Source organism: Balaenoptera musculus, chromosome 4 (genome assembly GCF_009873245.2).
Source record: "Balaenoptera musculus isolate JJ_BM4_2016_0621 chromosome 4, mBalMus1.pri.v3, whole genome shotgun sequence".
Classification (NCBI taxonomy): domain Eukaryota; kingdom Metazoa; phylum Chordata; class Mammalia; order Artiodactyla; family Balaenopteridae; genus Balaenoptera; species Balaenoptera musculus.
Genome location: NC_045788.1, coordinates 90,236,414 through 90,256,294, shown reverse-complemented (window position 1 = coordinate 90,256,294; position 19,881 = coordinate 90,236,414). Strand labels below are relative to the sequence as shown.

Genomic DNA, 19,881 nt, shown 5'->3' with positions numbered 1-19,881 from the left:
ACACCTCAGGCTGATTATCTAATGGAAAAGCTAGTAATATTGATAGTTAGTCTGTCTCATGAGTCATGTAGCACCTGTTATGATGAGACTGTGGATCTCAGAGTCTGTAAGTTACGTTTTTGCATGTTCTGTTATTAATTAAAGGTGGTCCATCAGGAATCACCCTGAGGAATCTGAAATAGTTACAAATGGCATCATGCAAATGATACCTAAGGGGTCAAGAGGTCACTTGTGAAGCAACTAAGATGATTTCCCTTCCATCCCACTATACCAAGCACACGCTTTCTTTTGAATTTCCTTAGGGAAACGAAGCTCAGGAAAAGGAAACTCCTCTGATCACGAAGGGTGTTGGAATGAAGAAAGCTGGACATTTAACCAGAGTGGGACCAGTGGAAGCAAGAAGTTCAAGAAGACAAAGCCAAAGGAAGACTCTCTCCTTGGGTAAGTGTCTGTGAGCACAGTCAGACACACAGCACAGACCCCAAATGTGGTGGTATTTTCAAGGTAAACAAATCACCAACTGCTTGTTCTTTGAGTATCCAGTCAGCGCTTCCTGCCGTCTTAGTAAGCACATGAAGGAATACAAATCAAGTGTATCGCATGATTCCTGCTGTTAGCATGGTTGTGAGTGATAGTGTCATTCATGTTTTAAGTATAGTACAAAATGTGTAGATTTTAGACTTAGGCCTGTGTTTGAATGGAGGTCCACCTTGTATTAGTGGCGTTACACTGTATATATTTTTACATTTACAGTGCATCTCCAGGATGCATTTCTCATCTGAAGTTTATGATGGATATTATATAAGTATGTTTATACTTTGCTAATTTTACATACTGTATGTACTTCATTTAATATTTCTGAAGGTTATGTACATCTTTATAAAATAATGACAGCTGAAAATGTAGATAAAATTATGTTTCTACCTCTGACTTTGTTTTGTGTAAACCATGTTCTAATGCTCTGAGATTAAAATATTAGATTAAGTATTCTCTTGATACAGAGAATATTCAGCAATTAATTATGTATTAAAATGCAGTATCAAGAAGGAACATACATCAAGATAAAATCATTAAGAATTATTTCATTTTTTATTATATAAAACAGACTCCTAATACCAATCTTAACAGAAAGCATTTTGTTAGTTAGGAGATTCAGTACTTTATACTGGTGAAGAAATCATCTGTATATTCAGTTGTACTGCTTTAAAAATCCTGTGAGATTTCAATTTGAAAAGAATACGTTGACTAGAAATAAGTACATTTTAATACATTTTCCATATTTTTTCATAAGTATGTTAGAGGCATGCAAATTTTATGCATTTGGGAGTATTATATTTGGTTTATCCATAAATATTTGCATTTCTCTTTGTGGGATAGTGTACTTTTTCAACTGGACATTACGGTGCTTTAAGGTCTCGTTAATCTTAAGGCCCTCATCATACAGTGGGAGGGTGGAAATTATTTCTCGTGATGATGATTCCTCAATATTATTTATATCGAAATGATATATTTATAATTTTATATATTTTATTTCTAATTTTTTTAAAAGTCCAAAGTAGTTCAAATTAGTTTTGCTGACATTATGCTTAAAGAATGACATGAAAATCCTCACATTTGTCCTTGTCAAATACAAAAGTATTTGCACGATTTTCTTAAAAAGTGACAATCGAGCATCAGGACCAGTGCTCTATATCTCCTGGAACTACCAGTGCCCTGTGGGTCTACATACTGAGAAATAAGCAGGTCTTGTTGCAAACAGTATGAAGGCCAGGGGACTTAAGCAGGCATGAAGGCTCCCCAGCAGAAAGTTCTCTGGTGCTTCCATTCGAAACTGCTGAAGCTGTGAGACAGAGATTTTTACCAGTCTTCTTTGAGGAACAAGAAAAGTGAAACAATCTTTTGAAAATCTGTTCCTGAAAAGAGATTGGAGTGTGGGGTGTTTTCATTTGTTTTAATCATTTCTAAGGAAGCCACATGTATTTAACTGGGAGTGTAATTTTCTACAGGCTAAATCAGTGATAAAACTCTGATCTTTCCTCCTCTCCCTTCTTTAAATATTGGCCTATCAGAATCAGACTATCTGGGTTTGCTTTGTTTGGAACATGCCAACATAGTTCATGAGCAGTGAAAAATGCCAGATCCTGTCAGTCTTCTCTGAGATTTCTAAATGAGCATTTTAAACCTTTTTATCGCAGAAAATGTGCTACCTGTTTAGTTAACTATAGCCAAGGAAAATTCACTCAGTATTGGCAGTTCTACTTTTATAGACTTCTCCACGAAAAACATAGGTAATTATTCTTGTTGAAAAAAGAAGGGACCTAAGGAGTTACAGCTTGCATTTTCGTATGTTTCTTTTGGTTATCCAGAGTATCTGAAAAATTTACGACTTATAGATAGCTTTCTGACAGCATCTGATTAGTATCAGATAGTATCTGATTTTCCATTAGTATAAATATTTATTAACTGAAATGAGAAAAGGCAGTTTTATTAAGGGAGGAACATCACTCCCACCCACCACCCTTCACTGCTTTGTTAGAACTTAGTAGTGGCCTTTCTCAGTTGGCCATTCTGATGGTCATCTGACTGTCTTATCTCTGCTCCCAATTCCTGTACATTTCTCCAAAACTGAGAATAGTCTTAAGTGGACACACCTCAAGGACATCCCTCAGGTAGCAGCCTAACACGTTAACTTCTTGTTAAGTTGGTACTCAAAGCTGCTCTCTTCTCAGTACGCTTTCCATTTTCCATCTACCAAGCACAGCAGTTCTCCTGCAGCTTCTCCCATCTGTTTGGGTTGCATCTTAGCTAATAAGTCTCACTATAAATGAAAGCCAGCAGCTAGCCTAGGATCCAGCAGGCATACTGCCATTGCTGTGAGGGGGACTTAGAGACAGTCAAAAGCAGCCCAAAGATTTCCCAACTTTGCTGGTGGCTTGCTGGTGGCATTTATGAAGTCATTTGTGGTTTGTGTTAAAGCAATGTTGCCTCTCTGCCAGTTGTGTTCTTTGAAAACTGGCTTTACTTTTCTCATTGAGTATCTTGTCCTCATCCTGGTCAACTGCCCAGAATTCTTTTCTAATATTCAGAATATTTGTTTGCATTTTCTTTGTGTGTGTATATTTTAATCATGTACTAGTCAATAATATTTTTAAATTAAGCTTACAAAATTACCAATATACCATACTATCAGTAAGCTTGCATACACACACACACACACACACACACACACACACACACACACACGAGAATCTTTAGAATGAGAAACTTGTCTGGATGGAATATGCTTTGTATTGAACTTAATGAAAAATTCCCATGCCAATGGAAAGAACAGCAAATTCTCCACTTTAAAAATATTCTGCTATTTTTATATAATGTTTCTACTTTTCTAAGGTAACAACCTGTTGTGTGAGTTTATGAAGAAAATTGTGTTGGTAAATCTCAAGCATTTCTGGAAAGATGTTTTTTGTCCTTGCACAGAATTTATTAATAATGCCCTAATCCTTAGGGACCCCATTTTCAAATGGAATATCTTAAAATATATCTTAGATCATTTTCTGTTTAAATATTTACATCATGTGCTGATTGATTCTATCCCCTCCCCTCTTTTATTAGCTCAGCAAAGCTGGATGAAGAATTTGAAAAGAAATTCAACAGCCTCCCTCAGTATAGTCCTGTTACATTTGACCGGAAATGTGTACCTGTCCCAAGAAAAAAGAAGAAGACTGGAAATATGTCCTCAGAACCGACTAAAACCAGCAAAGGTTAGATATGTGCTATACTTTCCTGCAGTGTGGTCAGAATCTAACTGAAGCCTCTTCTCAGCGTCTGCAGCTCCCTTTAGATAATGTAATTGGGTTTACAGTTGAAGCAGCGAGTTGGAATTTCAGGTTGCTTTCCAAGATTATCTTGGTTCCTGCCTTACTTCTCTCTCTCTTCTTTCCTTCCTAAGTCTCTTCAGCCTTTGTCCTTTGGCATCTCAGCCTATACATTTGCCCATAAGCGTGTAGCTCTTTTGAAAGTGTTATACATGGTCTTCGACCTCCTGCTCTCCAGAATTCAGATGGGGAATGTTGAGCTTCTCTTGAGCAGAAACTGCTGGCTGAGCCTAAGTCTTCTGTTCCCTGTCTGTCTGCAACAGGTTGGACTCTGGGGCAGTGAAATCCTTCCATTCACCTAATAGGGAGACTCTATTCTTTACTGGCAGTGTGAGTCAAATGAAAATAAAACTCCCTGTAATGCTCCGGCAATATAATTTTTACTGGTTTCGTTAAATTTAGAAAACTGCTGTGTTTTCAAGAATATCAGATTCTACTCTGTGTATATCAGGGAAGCTTTTTAAGTTATCAGTGTGACTTGGGTGGATCTCAGCACTCATTAGGGGCAGCACTATAGTTCCTAGAGGGGTTTTAAAGAGTGGGGGGTACCTTTCCAGTGGTCTCAACACCTGGGACCACCGTTATGTTTGTGGGGCAGGGGCTGGGGTTCTAAACATCTGAACCTACTCAGGACATTCAAGCACAATGAAGAATTGTCCTACCCTAAACGACAGTATTGCTCCCAGTGAGAAACTCGTCTTCTGATTTTACTTTAGGTCTAAAGGTTGATGGGCAAATATACCTCTAGTTTTCCATACAGATGTGAAAGACTTCATTTGGTAGCTCTCCTATAAGGGTAGTGAATGGAGAGATGACGAACTAGTGTGGCCAAGGTTTTTTTGTTTCCAGGATCGAATTCTGAGCAGGATTTGGTAGATTTCTCATAATTACCCTGTAAAAGAGGCTACCTGTTGCTTGCTTTATGGCAAATCAGATTAATTCTTTTGTGTGTGTGTATTTTAGTTGGATAGATGGATAGATGATGACATATATCTTTACATAAATCTTGCCAAAATCTAGCAATCATGGATAATGATCAAAGATAAGTGTTAATGAGGATATATAATTTCATGGATTTGGGGAAGTATATAAGGTATATATCTAGGAAAAATTATGTCTGAATAGACCTAAACCTTTTTCCCTCAAGACCTAAAACCCCCATTGTACACTGGAATTGAAACAACTGAGGAGACCTGTATCTCAGGATGACTCTGAAAGGTTGAAAAAAATTCTCCCTTCATGATTAAAGGCAGGGAAGAATGTAAAAGTGATTTTAGAATTAGCTTGGTTTTCCGCTGTGGTTAATAAAAACAAGTCTAGTGAATAAAGAACTAAAAAAGAAACGTTGCATCACCAAGTTTGCTCATCTGGGAAAATAAAATAGGGTTGTTCTGAGATCTCCCAAGATAGGTAGGAAAGAAATAAAGCAGCTTGTTGAAAGGTAGGTAGCTGAGCACTGTAATAGATTGCCAAATGAAATGACAGTCCTTGTGCCCTAGAGATATTTAGGAATAGGTAAAGTAGTCCATGAGCCCAAAGATGCCAGGTATCGTCAGCCCCATAATTCTTGGATTTAAAGTTGCTGATAAATACCTGACAAGCTAATAAAATGGAACTTAACTGATTGCTGTGCAGGATGTATTCTCTTTCTCTGCTCCTTGCAGTTGGGAGACATTCGTTTTAGAGCCCTGAAGTTGGCCGAATTATCTTTCAGGGACAGTAACAATAGATTTATCTTTGTAAGGCTATAAAACCCTGAAGTTAGGATGTATTTTCATGAGACCTTCTCTTGGGTCTTGGTTGTCTGTTATATGTTTTTCCTCTCCCAGCTGAGATTAACAGTATTTCTTTTGCTATGAAATAGCCTTTTGGAGTTTTGGATTATACTTTATACAGTATCACCTTAACTCTTCCATTATGGCTCTCAAGCCACAAAGTCCCTGGTTCTTATACAGTATATCAGTAATTACATAGGTAGGAGGTCTGTCAAGGCTTTAGATTTTGCTCTGCATTCCGACTTGTGGAGCAAAATGCTATTAAAATAAAGCAGAAATTAAATAATATATTCTGTATTTAGCAAACTAAAGAAATAGTATTTGTGACTGATTGTAATTTGGCATTAGCAGCGCCAGTGTACTATCCTACAAGTTATTAATGAAATTATCATACCAGCTGTGCTGTAATTGCCTGATCTTTAGAGGATAGAGGAGATTGTTTTGTTAGTCTAGACCCTTTGCATCTTTACATAATGAATCGTTCAAAGCAAACATTGTGAGTGAGATCATTAGTTCTTTAGTAAAGGAGCGAGTGTTCATAGGAAACCACATTTTTTCTCCAACAGTTTGCCATTTGTCTGTATTTTATTTTCTCCTATATTTGTTATTCAACACTTGTTACATTTTTTCCCTGCCTTATACTAGGTACTTTTTTAGCTCCTCCAGGTTATATGTATAGAATTTTTATGAAGTGTAATTTCTAGAGGAAAATGATTATGTATGCATTTATATAGTTACATATCTCAAAATCATAGCACCTGCTTGGGCTTACAATTCTGTTTTTCCAGTGGTCTTCTTATTTATATCTTTATTTCTAAGTAGTCTTCCCCTTTTCCATCGTCCCCTCCACTATCTCTGCCCTGTCCCTTATGTCTATGTAATAGGTCTTATCAAACTTTACAATAAAAAGGGATGAAAATAATTGTCACCTTCCTCCAACGAGGCTCAGACTACATTATAGTAGGCTTAGTATATAGATGATTTAGGAATAGAATTTCCCTTTGCTTCTAAGAACAAATTATCCAGAAAATTATAATCCATCTAACTCACAGTGCAGGTCAGCTGAAGCAGCCCATTCCTATAGTGTTTTCTGGTTTCTCTCCCACAGTTACTTATATATATTCAAATGAAAGCTTTGAATTATAAATCTAAATTTAATTGTAACTTCTTAAGAGGTTTGTTTTGACACATTATTTTAAGTGTTTATTTACTCTTAATGTATGAAGCACTTTTTACAAAAGTTTCAGAAGTCGGAGTGCTCTGTAAAATAGTAATTTTCAAGCAAAGTAGGGTCATAGAGAAAAAGTTAATTGAGTTCAATTTAGAGTGTTTAAATTATGCCTGAGCTTGACCCTTGACTTAATTTCTCCTCCCTTATCTCTTTATCTTTTCACAGTGTTTTTTAGCCCATTAGCAAACATACTCTTGGTCTTTCTCATTTTTTTTCCGATTCACACTTACACTGCAAGATTGAAATTTCGAATGGTTAAGGATTTGAGATTTTTAAAAATCACAGTGGAATAAAAGAAGCAGGTTTACAAAATTAAAGATTGAGGACAGAAACCCCTGTTTGGGATTGAGCCAACCTGAGGATACTTTCTGTGCTTAAGAGCTGAAATGCGATGAAAGCCAGGCCATCCTTTCCTATCAGGAAGTGATAGCTTCCAGGTTGGGCAGAACTCTGTTTTTCGCCCTGTAACTGTTTGAGAGTCTTCACTGCCACCAGACATTTTCTTGAACATGGTGACAGCACATTTGCATGTATAAAAGGTATACCTAGTATAATCCTGAGGTTTTTTTTTAAACAAGGCATGTATGTCTAGCGCACTAAGGTGGCCCCTTCCCCTCAGTGAATCCTAACTTGATTGTGGCTGGTTTACTTGAACTTACTCCAGTCCACAGATTCATATGCCCAGCAGCTGGGCAGCACTTTGGTATAAATTATTTTTTTTAATAAATTTATTTATTTTATTTATTTATTTTTGACTGCGTTGGGTCTTTGTTGCTGCGCGTGGGCTTTCTGTAGTTGCAGTGAACAGGGGCTACTCTTCGTTGCGGTGCACGGGCTTCTCATTGCGGTGGCTTCTCTTGTTGTGGGGCATGGGCTCTAGAGCACAGGCTCAGTAGTTGTGGTGCACGGGCTTAGTTGCTCCCCGGCATGTGGAATCTTCCCGGACCAGGGCTCAAACCCGTGTCCTCTGCATTGGCAGGCAGATTCTTAACCACTGCGCCACCAGGGAAGCTCTGCTATAAATTATTGCAAAGGAATTTGTTGTTTCACTGGTCATTCATTACTTATGTGTTCATTACAGAAATGACAGCCTAGTCTTAGAATAAACCTTCTTCCCTTTTTATAGCTTAAAAACATGAAACTGTAGAAACTGGGCATTAAGCCACCACCATTCTAGTTATGCCGAACACTTGTTTCCTATAATAGTTCTCCAGAGCAAGGTTCACTTAATTCACCTTACTTGCTGACCGTGAAAAGTTTTCATACCATGCTAATACTGAAATGGCTCCTATGTCACTACACTTCTCAACCAAAACATGTCCATTTTTCAGCAAACCATGAACAACATTAATGTTTTGGAAAAGTTATTGTTAATGTCTCTATGGCACCCCTCTTACCCTCTCAGATTGTGGTTTGTCTCTGCTATTTTCTACCCAGCTGTGAAGTTGGGGTGCAAAAGAGATTGATACCTTCAAAACACAGGTCATCCAGCCCAAAAATGTAAGTGGAGTCCTAAGCCAGTTTATATGCCAGCAACAGGTGATTTTGTCATAAGGAAGTGGAAGCTGATACAAACAGTCAAGAAATTTGGTAGGAAGATGAGGAGATGAGATGGCATGGAAACGTGAGATGGTGGCTTTAGTGAAAGACAGTTGCCAGTTCTTTGCTTTCTGAATGATTCCTTCTAAAACTCTTTTCTCTGCTTTTGACTTCCTACCTTCTTTTCCCTCCATGGACATTTCTGTGTTAATAGAATAATTAACTAAGGAAAAAATAGTAGTATATGTGCTATTTATTACAAACTTTGACTTTATTTTCCTTGAACAAAATATCAAACATATGTACCATCCTGGAGGGCAGGAATCAAATTGTTCACTTCTTGACTCTAAAATTACTGCTTTTCAGTGAATACCATCATATCTTATCTATTACTCCTTCAAGTTTGTCACTTTCTTTTTTATCTGAACTTGTCATTTGCTTAGATTTGTTTTATAGTTATAGTTTGGGGATGGCTAGCAGCAAGGAGGTTTAAAAATATAAGTTTACAGGAGCTCTTCTATGTACTAAACCACCCTGGATGTTCTTTTTTTATGTTAAAATTGGCAAGCTCTATATTTAGTTTTGTCTTTAAATTATACTTTTTAGATTTGTCTGAGTATGGTTTGGTCTGAAAATATGTATTCTATTCTTCTTTCTTAACCCATTCCATACATCAAATCAGTTTGCTTCTGTGAACCACTTCCTTATCCCATTGTTCTCATACACAGTGATGAACACAGAAATCATTCTCCCTGTGAGGCAATAGCTTATTATTATTAAATTATTTTCCTATGGGTAAATCACTAGGATCCTTATGGTCCTGAGAAGTCTCAGAATTGTTTTTCTGCTTTCTTCTTCTTCTGTTTTCTGTGATTACCCATGTATCTGTCATTCATGTGCACTGGCCTGCAGTTTCCTGGACTGTATAAAATACATATGAGTAATTGCAAATGGACTATAGAGAATACCTATAATATTAGTGTAGATTGTATACATGATATATTTTCTTTGTATTTGTTAAATTTATTTTCTTTCCCTTTTTGCTCACTCCCCCCCACCCCAAAAAAAAAAACAAATAAGTGTTTTCTGTTTCCATTTCAGATCACCACCACCCATTTCAAAAGTATTTGCTATTGGTTATTTAGAAGGATGACTTGGTGTAGTCGTCAAAAAACACTCGTACACCTTTATGTTATCAGTAATAATAGCAAAAACTGTCATTTCTTGAGCTCTTTATTGATGCCATCAGTGTTTTAAGAGCTTTATTTATTTGTGCATGCAACAGTATTGTTGAGAATCAGTCATGTGTTAAGCACCACTCTAGGCATGTAGAATTTATCTGTGAATGAAAACAAAGAACCCTGCTGCCAAGGAGGTTACATTTTAGGGGGACTACCAGGAATAAACAAGCCTAAACAATAAGAAAAGTGTATAATGTATCAGAAGGTGAGCAATGATATGGAAAAAAGAATAGTTTTGATAGAACAAGAAGGCCAAATATCAATAAAGAAGGAGAAGACTTGAACACTATACAACAGCCAGACCTAACGTATATATAGAACGCTCCACCCAACAATAGCATCATATACATTTTTCTCAGGACATGGAACAGTCTCCAGAATACACAGTATGCTGGGACATTTAACAAACCAGTAAATTTAAAAGGATTGAAGTAATTCAAATTATGTTTTCTGACCACAGTGGAATGAAATTAAAAATGAACAGCAGGAAAAAATTTAGAAAACTCAAAAATATGTGGAAATTAAACAACACACTCTAAATAACCAATAAGTCAAAGAAGGAATCAATAGGGAAATATGAAAATACTTTGAGATGAATAAAATGAAAACACAGCATACTAAAATTTGTAGGATACAGCCAAAGCATTGCTTAGAAGGGAATTTATAGGTATAAATGCATACGTTAAGAAAGAAGAAAGATCTCAAATCAATAACATAACCTGTCTTGAGACACTGTTAGAAGAACAAACTAAACCTAAAGGAAGTAGAAGAAAAGAAATAATAAAGATTAGAGAGGAGATTAATGAAATGAAATTAATTAAAGAATAGGAAAACAATAGAGAAAATCATTAAAACCAAAAGCTAATTCTTTGAAAAGAACAACAAATTTGATAAATGTTTAGCTAGACTGACCAAGGAAAAAAGAAGACTCAAATAATTAGAATCAGAAATGAAATAGGGGCCATTACTACCGACCTTACAAAACTGGAAAGGATAATAAAGGAATACTATGAACAGTTATATGCGGTAAGTTAGATAACCTACATGAAACAGACAATTACTAGAAAGGCACAAACTACCAAAACCAACTTAAGAAGAATTAGACAATCTGAATAGACCTATAGCTAGTATAAAGATTGAATTTAGTAATCGAAAAAGTACCAGACCCAGATGGCTTCACCACTGAATTCTTCCAAACACTTAAAGAATTAATACCAGTTTTTTGTAAGCTTGTCCATAACGTTGGAAGAGGAGGGAACACTTCCCAACTCATTCTATGAGACCAGTATTATACTAATGTCAAAACTAGACAAACACATCACAAAAAAGAAAAATTGCAGACCATTATCTCTAACAGATATGGACACAGAAATCCTTAACAAAATACTAACAAACTGAATTGATATAAGAAGAATTATATACCGTGACCAATTGGTATTTTACCCCAGGAATGCAGGGTTGGTTTAACATCCAAAAATCAGTTGATGTAATTTACCATATCAGTAAAACAACAACAAAGAAAAATCCACAGGATCATCTCAATAGATGTAGAAAATGTAGAAAAAGCATTTGACAAAACTCAACACCTTTTCATGATTCACACCCAGCAAACTCAGAAAAAAAAGGGAACTTATTAAACCTGATAAAAGACACCAAAAAAAAAAAAAGAAACCTCACAACTAGCATTATGCTTAATGGTGAAAGATTGGTTGCCTTCCCCCAAGATAGGGAATAAAGACAAGGATGTTCACTCTCACCATTTCTATCCAACATTATAGTGGAGGTTCTAGCCAGGGCAGTCTGGGATAGGGAGAATACAGATATCGGGAGGGGTGATAGCTAAAGAATATGGGATTTACTTTTGAGGTGGTAAAAATGTTCTAAAATTGATGGTGGCTGCAAATATTTGTGAATATAAAAACCATTTTATTGTATACTTTAGATAGGAGCACAGATAGTTTGCCTCTGGCAGGAAGGCAGGGCATGTGGATGCAGACACTGGCAGGTGGGTAGATGCAGCAGGAGCAGCTTATAGAGCTTCTAATTTTTAAATTCTCCCTTCAGTCCTGAGACTTGGGCACTATTATCATCCCCATTTACACACGAGGAAACAGAAGTTATGGAAAATGTCAGTTTCACATAGGAATATTAGCAAAGTGTAGAAAGCAACCTGCTTTTTGGAGGTCAGTGCTGTTGGCATTTCTGATGGGTGACTGAAAAATCCCAATTCTCTTTTCTTTATGTGAAAAAACTAAGATACAGTCTGAGACTTCTCCCCACTCCCCTCCCCCCGCCACCCTCCAAAAAAAAGTTTTGGCAAATATTTTTCTATTTTTAAATCACTTTTTTTTCCTCCTAGAATATCCTCAGAATAGGCTAGAAGGCTGTCGGGCCAACCTGAAAGTTGTCCTCCAAGTGCTGTCCTTGTGAAAATCAGTTTCTTAGGAGAGATGAAATGCCAGTGCCATCCTTTCCTTCATGGTATTTAGGAATCTAAAGTAAAATCTTTTCTTTATTACAGACTACATCTACTTTGCTGTTACTGGTTGTGGTCTGTCTCTAGTCACTAAATCTGCAGTTTCTGCTGAGGGAGTCCCAGCCCTAATGGAGGCTTCTGTCCAATATATTTCTAAGGAAAATCTCACTGGTTTTTCAGTAAGTCTAGGGAAGGGCGCTAAGCACGAGTTAGATGAGAAAAGATGCAAGGTGACATTTCTTGTGAATCAGTTTGCTCATTCCACAAGCTGGGGGAGGGTGTAATTGTTTAGAAACACAGTATTATTTTATGAAACATTGTGAATTTTAAATATATTTATATTAATATTGTCTGTAGGTCCTTTCCAGTCTCAGAAAAAGAACTTATTCCACAAAATTGTCAGCAAATATAAGCACAAAAAGGAGAAGCCTAATGTTCCGGAAAAAGGTATTGGTGCCTTCCATCCTCCATTAAGATTTCTTGGCCACGTCCATTGTGAATTCATCTTTGAGTGATGCTTCACTGCACCGCCTTTGCCTCTACCTCCCCTTTGCTTGCTTCAATGTCATCTGCTCCTGACGCAGGCACATTCATTGTTTCTAGATTCTGCAGCTAATTGCAAAGAGAGATCTTCTTCACTTGGATTCCTACTGAAATCCCATGTTTGTCTCTATTTTCAGAGTTCCATATGAATCCTAAAATTGCTTCTTTTTATTTGTATTTGGTGCATTTTCTAATTTAGTCTTCTTGAGCTCTACTCCACTTATTTTCTTTGACTATTCTTGTTTTTTTCATGTTTGGCAGCCTTCATAGCAGGACCACATTTTCCTGCCTCCTGAAATCTTACCAGTTTCGTATTCGTATGAAAGTCCCACAGTTGCTATACTTTCTCTGACACTTGAGGATTCTTGTCCAGGAGGATTCCACTCCTACATCATAACCTATCTCTCTTCTTTTTTTCTATTTATATACTTTGTCAGACTCTTCCCACCTCCTTCAGTCACATAACTGTTATTTCCAGAGGGCACTAGAAATATACGCACTCTACTCTCCCTTTACTCTGAGCATCTGTCTCGTTGTTATGATCTGGATAGGCCCTTGAACCTCTTCAGGGCTCATCTGAAGATTTGTCTCTTCTCACAGGTCAGGCTCCTATTCTTTCACACAGAAGATAAATCCCATCTGGTTCAGTATAGCCACGTGTCCTGGAAGTCAGGCTTTCTCTAGCATCTCCTGCATGTTAGTGTCGTGACTGCCATGAGCCTGATGCCCATTTGCATCCTACTTGCATGGCCAGATGTGGAGCCTTTCGTGTTTCTGGAATGAGGCTTTAAATGCAGCTGTCTTCCATGTGTAGACATACGTGCCTCTGTGTTCCTGTGTGTAACCTTTTACTTAATTTGGGTTTTATTTTCACCTCCACTTTAGCCTCTTAGTTTTGTTTTGTATGTTAATATTTATTCTCTGCTTCCAGTGCAGAAAGATCACTCTTTAGGTAAAATGTCAGCTTTTATCCTTACCTTTTAACCAATCTTCAGGTTATCTTGATTAAAGTCATAGAAATTATCCAACAACATATTTTTAAAAAGGCAAATTTGTTTACTTTTAATGCATTTCCTATATGGCCTAATTATTTTAGTTGGCAAATGCAGTTTTGAGGCTTACGTAGTTGAAGTAAAATTCTGCTTCATTTGTGTGATAATGCTTTTTATTGAAGTGGTTTTGTGTATTGTCTTATTTTTATAGTGTATGTGTCTATACTAGGGGTAGAGTTTCACTTTCCTTTTCTGTTGTTGTTTTTTTAGGAAGTGGGGATAAATGGTCAAACAAGCAACTCTTCTTGGATGCCATTCACCCTACAGAAGGTAAAAGAAGCAACATTCATTGTATCATTTCAGGTAGTCTGTGCTGGAAATGGCATAAGTTTTGTAGGTTTAAACTGGCATAATTTATATAGGTTCAACCAACGGCATTAGACCTGAGTGTTCATAATTGGGTTATTTTTAATTTTCAAATCAAAACTGATAGATTTTTGATCCTGCTAAGGGTCAGGCTGTGTGTCCTGTGGAGTTTAATTTGTGAAAGGGGGATTTGTAAGCTTTGAACCGCAATAACCAGAAATTAGAGGTTTTCATAACTGAAAATATTCAGTATTGCAGCTCACGTTGCAGGCGGGTGCTCATGGGGAGTCAGATAGGGCAGCACAGGGCTCTCCCGGTTTGCTGGATGTGGGTGCCCTGCAGACGTGGTTCCTGACCTGAACTTCCTTCCTAGCCCACCTCCCACTTCCTCTAACTGTGATCAAATGGAATGTCCCTGAGGCTTATGGTAGCCAAAGAAAAGTCCCATATTGACTGGTATGATGTTATAGGTACAGATTTTATTTCAAAAGTTCCCACAGTCGTATTTATTTGTGACTTTAATTCTTCTTAAATATTGAACCGTTAGGTGAATGCTGATTTCGTGGTGGTAAGGAGCCATCCTTCCGTTCTTCCCACTGATGCTCTCTTTTCCGTTTAGATATGTTAGAAGAGCTGAACGTTTTTGTAGTGCTTAATGAGGAGTCACTTCATTTGAAAACTAGAAGGGACCTTAGTGATCATCGTTTGATTTATTACCCCTTTGATTTACTTATGGGGAACTTGATGAACTAGTCCATTCTCTTGCTTGCCAAATGTACTCTCATTTCTTTGTTAAAAGGAGAAAAAAATTAAAATGCACATGTGGCCTAAGTCATTTATAAAAAAAAATACTCATGTTTTAAAGATATTTGTGAAAAATATTCAAATTTGAGTTCATTATAAACCTGAACTTCTGTTGTTTGGTAGGCACAGTTCACATGAGCTGCATGTCTGCTTTTGTGTCGTTTTGCTTTTACAGAAAATGCCAGCAGTACATCTCTTTTCTGGCTTGTTACTTCACATTTACAACCTCTGTGGAGTATCATTTCTGCACTTTGCTGGCAAAACAAAATATGAATTGTTGTGCTGCTCTCAGCATTAGATCCTAACATCCCCAAATTGACATACATTCACGCTTGTGTATTTTAAAAATATGTTCTGCGCCGATCTGATAAATGTAAGGCACTGATGAACTATCAGAGGAATCTGAAAGAGGCATTTAAGACAATGTTACTCTTTTCTTAAAATGATACTGTTCTAAATATTTTGGTTCTAAACAATGAAAACCCTACTTCATATAAAAGGAGGTATCATAGCATGTGCGAGGGTGGTATAAAGAGCGAAGTAAGTAGGAATTAGGGGACCTGGGCGCTAGTCTCAGATCTGCCACTAATTAGCGGTGTTCAATAGGACAGACCATTTAACCTTACTAGGATTCACTGTCCACATTTGTACTCTGTTGTAAGATATGTGTGTTTAGGGGTGGAGTGAATGAGAAGGCATAGTAATACATGAACTATACATTTCATTTCCCTTCTAACACCTGATGATTTTATTACTGTGATATCTTGAGTGGGTGGTGTGATACTAAAAATACCATATTCTGAAGCCCTAATTTTCTGCCCTTTGGAGGGCAGAAAAGCAAATCAATTTTGAGTCTTCTAGGCAGTCCGAAGGGTTTAGTTGGAAATATTTATTATTGTTGATGTGTAATTATATTTACTATTAATGGATATGGAACAAAACTGTGGAGAACATGCACTGAAAATTGCATGTCCTTTAGTGTAGAATGCAAATTCATTTTACATGGCCAGAAAAAAAGGAATCAATTTGAGGGTTGGAAATTAACCAGTAACTTAAAGTGACTTTTTTTGTTATTTATTTTTATAACATCCCCTACATTTACTTGTTCAGGTGGTGACTATGTGCTTTGTGAATTATCTAGGCCCTTTACTCCATCCTCTTTCTCACCTATGTCCGTATCATTGCTTATTAAAACTTTACCTTGGATATTATAAATATATAAGGACAGAAATATGAAACCATAATCAGGACAGTTAGTATGTGTAGGCTATCCCGGGCAAAGGTTAGACAGGAGTTGTTTGTAGCTGATGTCTATAAATGAAATACTGACTCAACTGAGGCTTCACAGCTGTTAGCCGCTCCTGGCTTCTGTTAAAGTGGATGACTTAAAGTTCACTATCCTTTCTTTACACCACCCTGAGTATAATTGGCTCTGAATTATTTTTCCCCAAAATATTAGAAATTTTCAGGTGTTTAGTAATCACATCTGAGGTTTAAATGCTAAGCTTATAATCTATTTTAAGCATTCTCCCCATGCTTTTAAAATTCAAAATTGCTAAACCACTTCTTGAAATTTTTGCAGATCATAAAACAAAGATGGCCTATAGGCTAGAGTTAAAGTTTTCAGATAAACCAAGATGACCTCCCTCTGCCACTGTGTTTATCTTTCCACCAACTTATGGTGTCATATGTTCATGCTTAAGGTAGAGGTTTCTAATTGTAGTAATACTGATGGTGATGATTACTATATTGATTTATGTTTCCAGAGGGCTTTCACATATACTTTTTGTAAAAACTAATCTTAACAGCATCTCCAGTCAATTTAAGGAGACCTTATCAGCCCCAAATACATAAGGATATTGAAGGAATTGAAGCCTGACCAATGTAAGCAGGAAGGGAAGAAACCAGCACTGAAGTACACTGGCCACTGCAGTTTTGATTTTTCAGGTGTTTCTGGATAGCCCTCATTTGTTGAAATTATAAATGCTGTCTTACGAGGAAAAAAAAAAACCTAAACCTCAAACTAGGTATCTCTAAAGGATTAGTTTCTTTGCAATACATAAATCTAATGACAGGGGAGAAAAATCTGGTTTTCTAGTTAGATTTTGAAATATGATCCACACACACCCAGGCTAACTTGATCTCTTTTTCCAAGTTCAAAATAGTTGCTTTATAATTTCAGCAAGGTCCCCAGGATCTTATGTAAGACTCATTCATTTGATTCCTGTGTTCCATTCAGCAGTTAACTGCATTTTCAGCTCATGGGAGACTAACCCATGGCAATGAGATTCCAGACTTGGCTATAATAATTTCAGTGCAAGTTTGACTCCTTTAGTTGGCATGTGAATTCATCACTCTGGAGCACTTTAGTGGCCTCCTGGGGTATAGTACAAGCACAGTGCTGCTTTCCCAAAAAACTTCCTCTACATTTTGGGAGCAGAGTTTGGAAAACAAGATAGTCTCTGATTGCCACATTCTTAATGTTGCTCCAGGAATCAGCTCACATTATCACCCTCACACGATATGCTCCAAGTATGTTATGATTATTGTGGAGTGTAAAAATCAGCCCTGTGGACTTGTTTGGTGGTGCTTGGGTAGGTTTGTGTGTTCAATTACAAGCCCAAAGAGAAATGACTAATTTGTTTTTAGAGGACAAAACCTTTCTTTTCTCACATTTCCATTAATTTGGCAGGGAGGGCAAAAAAGGAGCTGCCTTGCTGTCTTGGTATACAACTTTGGGCTCTTTCCCTCTCTGAGTTTTTTTCATTTCCTGTCCCTCACCACTGTTGACCTGAAACTAATAGACTGCCAGTTATTTCTCCAGCAAAGATGGGTTTATTTTGGATCAGCAGAGAATATAAATTTGAGGTGTACAACCATGGTATGCAAGTCCTCACACGTCAAGAGAAGGAGAATTTTATAGGTGGGAAAGAAGTAGGGAAGGCTATGGTAAATCAAGGCCATGGCTTTTCATTGGCTGAGTCCTTGCCAGGAAAGAAGAGAGGAGTCTTTCTTTTTCTGTTGGGCTCTGCTGTCATCACAGGGCATGAGAGCTCCCCCTTCTGGTCTCCTGACTCTATTTAATTGAGGTTTCTGTTTATTAATTTTTTGCACCACTAAGCCTTTGTTTTGGATCTTGAAGGTTGGTGGGGAGGACAGTGTATGCAAATCTGAATAAATTGTGTCCCAATAGACCACAATTTCTACATATGGTCAGGGTCCCTATCTGAGATCCTTTTGACCAGCTAGTCTGGAGAGGATGATAAAAGAAGTTTCTCTTTGCTAATGTTGCTGGACTCAGATCTACTGTTCTGTCCCAGACAATTATAGTTGACCCTTGAACAAAGTGAGGGTTAAGGGTACGCCCTCCCCCTTCACCCCCTTGGTCAAAAATTCATGTGTAACTTTACAGCTGGCCCTCCAGGCCCTCCATATCAGCAGGTCTGCATCTGCAGATTTAACCAACTGTGGATTGTGTAGTACTATTGTATGTATTTCTTTAAAAAGATCCACTTACAATTGGACCCGCACAGTTCAAACTTGTGTTGTTCAAGGGTCAACTGTACTTCTTTGACTTAGCCTTACCTGCCTTCCCCAATTCTTCTCTCCTAGGGGAGGGTTCTCCCTGAGCACTGACCCTGAAGACTGTCATCGGTCTAGACCACCAGAAAGACAGGATGTTCTAGGGGTCACCCATGGGTCAAAGCATGGGGTAGACTCACTCTAACCTTCTCTTCCTAACTCCAGCAAGATCACATTACATGTGTTTCTCAAATGTGGATGATCTATAGGCCCTGTGATTACTTCTTGATCTGACAGTAGGTTTAGAGAAGACAACATATAGAGGGGTGGCATTGTCTCCTTTCCAGTGATTTATGAGAACTTCCAATGCATTCTCCTTTTTTGCCTCTTTCACTTGGTCTGCAGCCTGATTCACTCAGTATCTCCCAGCCTCCAGACCTCTGGGACTCGATGATCGCTTCTATCTATCGGCCGCCCTGCCTTTGACCCCCTGGCTCCTTGTCTGCTGGTTTCTGAGCTTCCCCTAGTCTCAGTCTGCCTTTAGGCCTGATGCACCTTCCATTTACAGTCCCTTTGCATCCATCCCCTTTGCTTCTTATTGTGTTTTTACCAATTCATCTGGAACACATAGGAAAATGAGTAACCCCTGAAAAGAAATTAAAACATCTGACGGCTCACCAAAAACAAAAACCTAACAGTCCTAGTGAAGGGAGTACTCTTCCACAGCCTTGAGACTCTGAAGCTGGCTATAGAAAACACTGGCCAGGACACTGATTCTAGGCTGTGTGGCAAAATAAAAAGAATTTTAGGGCTGGATGGCTCCTTTAGAGCTGATCTAGTCCAGCTTCCATCTTTACATGAAGAAACTGAGACCCCTGGTCCCACAGTTAGTAAATTAAAAAGTCAAGAGTAGAACCTAGGTCTCTCTCTGACTATGTTATTTCCATTATCCCTGGTCTTGTAGAAACCAGGTCATCTTTCCCAGCCCTCTTAGCCCTTTTCTGGTGTCCATGCCTTTTCTTTGACCTCCTTGGTTTTTCTTTCCATAAGCAGTAATTTGAATGTAATACACCCTTCAGCTTTGGAATCCTGCTGTACCCTGATCTCCACAAGTTCTGGATTTTTCTGGGAAGAGGTTCATGCTTTTTCTGGAATATTCATCTATGATTCAGTGATCATACTGGAGAGATCACAAGTTTCCCCCTGTAATCAGAAGGGACAACTGATAGGCCTGGATAAGAAACTAGAATTTTGAAACTTGTGAATATCCAGTAGAGGTTGCTGTAAACTCAGACTTTGGCCTCTTTGTATAGGAGGCTTTGAACTTCAGGGCTAATGCAGAGTCATGAAACTCCTTTGGAGTGTTTCTAACCAAATTATCTTTTCATCTTGCTGGTAGCTTTTATTGAAGTTTAAGTATAAAAAAATTTTTTTTAATGCATATGTACTACCACTAGCCTATGTTAACTATCAAAGTATAAATAACTAAGACTGTTTCACCTGGGTATAGACCTACA

General features: G+C 37.7%; 1 protein-coding gene across 14 annotated transcripts in view; it reads left to right on the top strand.

Moving 5' to 3' along the window:
• Positions 1–19,881, top strand: part of BBX (BBX high mobility group box domain containing) — a 278,769-nt gene that overhangs the window by 248,090 nt on the left and 10,798 nt on the right. For 12 of the 14 annotated variants that reach the window (XM_036850547.1, XM_036850545.1, XM_036850534.1 and 9 more), the window contains 4 exons: positions 303–441; positions 3,613–3,761; positions 12,495–12,584; positions 13,943–14,002. In XM_036850547.1, the coding sequence (XP_036706442.1) occupies positions 303–441; positions 3,613–3,761; positions 12,495–12,584; positions 13,943–14,002 (438 nt within the window). The remainder of the gene's footprint in view (positions 1–302; positions 442–3,612; positions 3,762–12,494; positions 12,585–13,942; positions 14,003–19,881) is intronic. The other 2 variants (XM_036850548.1, XM_036850546.1) reach the window with 1 other exon arrangement.